The sequence below is a fragment of the Juglans regia genome, unplaced genomic scaffold (assembly GCF_001411555.2).
Source record: "Juglans regia cultivar Chandler unplaced genomic scaffold, Walnut 2.0 Scaffold_203, whole genome shotgun sequence".
NCBI classification, from domain to species: domain Eukaryota; kingdom Viridiplantae; phylum Streptophyta; class Magnoliopsida; order Fagales; family Juglandaceae; genus Juglans; species Juglans regia.
In genome coordinates this window covers 10,728-15,196 of record NW_023351212.1, presented here as the reverse complement: position 1 = coordinate 15,196, position 4,469 = coordinate 10,728, and the positions used below count along the sequence as shown (strand labels likewise).

The window sequence follows — 4,469 nt, the reverse complement described above, 5'->3', positions numbered from 1 at the left end:
ACCAAAACTCGAATTTCTTAAATTTTGCATACAACTTCTTTTCTCTTAGTGTCTGAAGGACAATCCACAAATGTTCTTCATGCTCTGCACTACTCTGAGAATAAATGAGAATATCGTCGATAAAAACTATCACAAACTGGTCCAAATAATTCTTGAATACCCTATTCATAAGATCCATGAAAGCTGCGGGGGCATTAGTTAGACCAAACAGCATAACAAAAAATTCATAGTGTCCATATCGTGTTCGAAAAGCCGTCTTCTGCACATCTGTCTCCTTAACTTTCAACTGGTGGTATCCGGATCACAAATTTATCTTAGAAAAGACTTGGGCTCCCTAAAGTTGATCAAATAAGTCGTCTATCCGGGGTAGAGGGTATCTGTTCTTGATAGTTACTTTATTTAACTCCCTGTAGTCAATACATAAACGCATAGACCCATCCTTTTTCTTCACGAAAAGTACTGGTGCACCCCATGGAGAAACACTGGGGTGTATGAAACCTTTCTCTAGTAACTCTTGTAATTGATCCTTGAGTTCTCTTAACTCAACTGGAGCCATGCGGTAGGCTGCCTTAGATATAGGCGCCGTTCCTGGAGTGAGATCAATCGCAAACTCAACTTCTCTATCCTGGGGTAATCCTGGAAGATCTTCAGGAAACACATCTTTAAAATCTCTAACTACTTTTATGTCTTCAATCTTGAGTCCATCTTCTGGTGGTAAGATCAAACTTGCTAGGAATCCCATACACCCTTGCCTCAAAAGTCGGGTGGCCTGCAAAGCTGAGATTACACGAGGAGGGGAAGTTTCTCATACTGACTGAAAACTAAACTCCTCCCCAACTGTGGATTTAAAGACTACTGTCTTATTAAAGCAGTCCACACAGGCATGGTTCCGGGATAACCAGTCCATTCCCAGAATCACGTCAAATTCGGACATATTAAATATGATTAAGTCCGCAGGTAGAATTCTCCATTGAGTCTCTATCGGACATCCAATTAGCACAGAATCACAAATAATATGATCCCCCAGGGCATAGCAACAGACATACTAGGTTCTAGTGGTTCAGGTATCTTCTCAGTCAAAGGTGCATAATGATTTGAAATGAAAGAATGAGTAGCACCAGAGTCGAATAAAATGGAGGCATGACGTGAAAACAACGATAATGTGCCTATATGAATGACATAACAACTTAGAGCTATCAGGATCATGCAATTTATTCATCGTTCTATAAAGATATCTAAATTTAGGAAAACGAAAGGTACCTGTGACTACATCATTTGATGCTTCAGCATCAATAGGGGTAAGGGTATAAACCCTCGCTGTAGCCTGCATCTTCTGTCCTTCGCTCCTACCTGGTTCCCCAGGTTTCTTAATTGGGCAGTCCCGAGCTAGATGGTTTGGCTTCCCGCACTTGAAACACACGTTCTGGCCATACATACACTTTCCCAAATGTCGTCTCCCACATGTTGCCCACGTGGGGTAAGCTTGCCCTGCTGGTGGTTGCCCTTGACGATTCATGATGTGAGGCCTCTTGTCCTTATGTGACACTGCTAGGAGTTGTTGTTGTTGCTGGCGCTTCCTTTGGTTGTTGTACTCAATGTTTTCTTGGAGGTCTTCTTCAGCAATGGTAGCTCGGGTGACTAGCTATGTGAAACTCTGAATCCTGAGAGTACGGACACGTTCTCGAATCCTACAATCCAGTCCATGCTCAAATTTTTCAGCCTTCTTTTCCTCATCCGGAATTAAGTAACTAGCGAAACGAGAAAGCTCCATGAATGTCATAGCATACTGCACTACCGTCATTGATCCTTGAGTAAGATCCATAAATTGGCGAGCTCTCGACTCCTGAAGAGTTCGAGGGAAAAAGTGGTCCAGAAAGATTTTCTTGAAATGCTCCCAAGAAATGGGGACTGCTTCCCCTAATTCCAACTGAACCAAAGCCCGAGTCGACTTCCACCACTTGTTTGCCATGTCAATCAAATGGTAAGTGGCATATTTCGCCTTCTGATCATCTGTGTAGTAGAGCATTTCGAAAATCTGCTCCATACGTTCAATCCAGCTTTCCGCATCTAAGGAATTCAATCTGCCATCGAAAGTAGGGGGATGCGGGCGGGAAAATTGCTCCAAGGTACAACCGGCCTGTGGAGCTCTAGGTGCCATAAATTGGTCGCTAACCATTGATTGAAAGAATTGGGTAGTAGCTGCGACCAGATGGTCCGGATTATCATTCTGATTATATCCAAAAGATCCCTCTCGGTTTGGGTGATTTCTAGTGTCGGGGGCCATGATTTACGTCAAGATGTCATAATAACAATTATCTAGTATTTGATAAGAACGTAAAAACAATGACAATGAAACAAACTACATTGATGGTTCTAACTAGTAAAAACTATAAAGTATTCAAACACAAACCTTGATTACTCGCGAGCAGGCTAGGAGCATCCTAGGTAACTTTAACTAAAAATTTACAAAATGTTTGTTTTTTTGAAAACTCTACAGAATCGACCGGCTCTGATACCAAATTGTAACACCCCATTCCCATAGGCTAGGTGTGTCACGTATTTTTCATGAAAAATAAAGCCGACAAGAGATTCTCTAATTTCATAATTGAAAAATAAACTGAAATTTATTATGAAATAAAATGTCTAATAAAATTGTCTTAAAAAAACATTAAATGAATAAACTGAATAAATTCATGTCATAAAAGACATGTTTTATTTTAGAAAGTCTGAACTAAAAATAAATGCTCCTTCTACTCCTGGCATGCCTGCTCGTAATCATCATCTTCACCTGGGTGGTTAAAAACATGAAAATAAACTAAAATGAGTCGATGACTCAGTAAGAAATCTATCACAACGTAAACGTAATAAACATAAGATTTTCATAAGAACTTTCATGCTGAGCTTAAAATTTATGACTGTTCATGCTAATGTTTATGCTATGAATGACTGATTTATCTGAACTAACTGACTGATTTCTCTGACTTATCTGATTGATTTATCTGACTTATCTAACTGACCAACACACTTAACCCTGTGTGCAAGGTTGTGCACCGGCCCCACATCCCGCTGCAGCAAAGGGAACCGCTGATAGTATTCTAGCATACTGTGGTGGACCACGACTGAGTTCGTGGCTTGCACACCACCTTGAACTGAACTGCATTGGTACCATGCATATGAATGGCCATCTTATTAACTGATCTGAACTTATCTTACACTTGAATTTAAGATGACTTACGTGTCTTATACACATGAGATGCATGACATATTACATTCATAATCATAATTTCTGAATTTAAACATGATGCGGAATGACATGATCGTATGCTATGCTGGATGACATGCTTGCACATGACATGAGCGGTTCATAAATAATGGCTTTCAATAAACTGGCTTAAAATATACATACATTTAGGCTAACTGTGATTATCCTAATTTATGATCAAATTACTTACCTCGCTGCGTTTCTTCTTGAATAATACTTCGTAACTTGAGACCTATATAAAATAAATAACTATCACTAAATTGTTTGGAAATAAATAAATACTAATATCTTACTTAACTAAATTTGGAATTCTAAAAGATAGTCAAACAAATATATTGTTTAACACTAAAATCAATAATTCATAATATTTAAATTACTTAAATACTAATCTATAATTTAGTAGAAATACTCGAGCTATTTTAAAATAAGTCATGAAACTTCAATTCTTAAAATAAGTTTCATTTCTTAACATAATTATTAAATCTTATAAGAAATCTAATAAATATTAATGTCATTTAAAAATTCTTAACATAATAATTTTATTAAATCCTACTAACTTGACATAGGAAATATTAACTAAAATATTAGTTTAAAAATTATACGTTAAAGTATATTTCCACTTCTTTAAACACTTTCTTATAAAATGAACATTTAACTAATATATTTATTTAATAAAAATAAACTCAACTAGGAATATTAAACTCAATAAAAATCACTAAAATAATTATTGAAATAAAATAAGATCAAGTCCAACTTAAAATACAAGTTCAATTAAACATCATTATAATTTTGTGAAAGTCAAAACCTGGCCCATAATAATAATACTACAATGAGCCCAATCAAAAGAACAAGCCCATCACACGTACGCACATAAGGGCCCAGGGCCCAAAGCCCATCAAAACTTACGGATTCTTTCTAGAATCTGAAAACACGGCTAATCAAAGCAAGGAAAACTAAGAGTTGAGAGAGAGAGGGGGTCTGCGATGGTCCGAAACTCACCAAGGGATGAAGAAGCTCACTGTGATGGTAGTCTGGATGGCTGGCAGGGGGCCACGACGATGAAACCGAAGGCTCCACTGAGTATGGTGGTGCGATGCAGTGAGAGAAAGAGAGAGTTAGAGAGAGGAACTACTAGACCGAAACAAAAGAGAGAGAGAAAAGGCTGGTGGCGGCCGAGGCCTTACCGGAAAAAAATGAGTGGCTCGAC

At 37.9% G+C, this 4,469-nt stretch overlaps 1 protein-coding gene across 1 annotated transcript; it reads right to left on the bottom strand.

Moving 5' to 3' along the window:
* Window positions 1-1,642: 1,642 nt before the first annotated feature.
* Window positions 1,643-2,284, bottom strand: LOC118345283. Its single transcript, XM_035686937.1, has one exon. The coding sequence runs from the start codon at window positions 2,282-2,284 to the stop codon at window positions 1,643-1,645; it is 642 nt and encodes a 213-aa protein (XP_035542830.1).
* Window positions 2,285-4,469: the final 2,185 nt, after the last annotated feature.

What these genes read in the sequence shown, in the direction of transcription:
- LOC118345283 (XM_035686937.1), bottom strand. Translation starts at nt 2,284, where the DNA reads ATGGCCCCCGACACTAGAAATCACCCAAACCGAGAGGGATCTTTTGGA.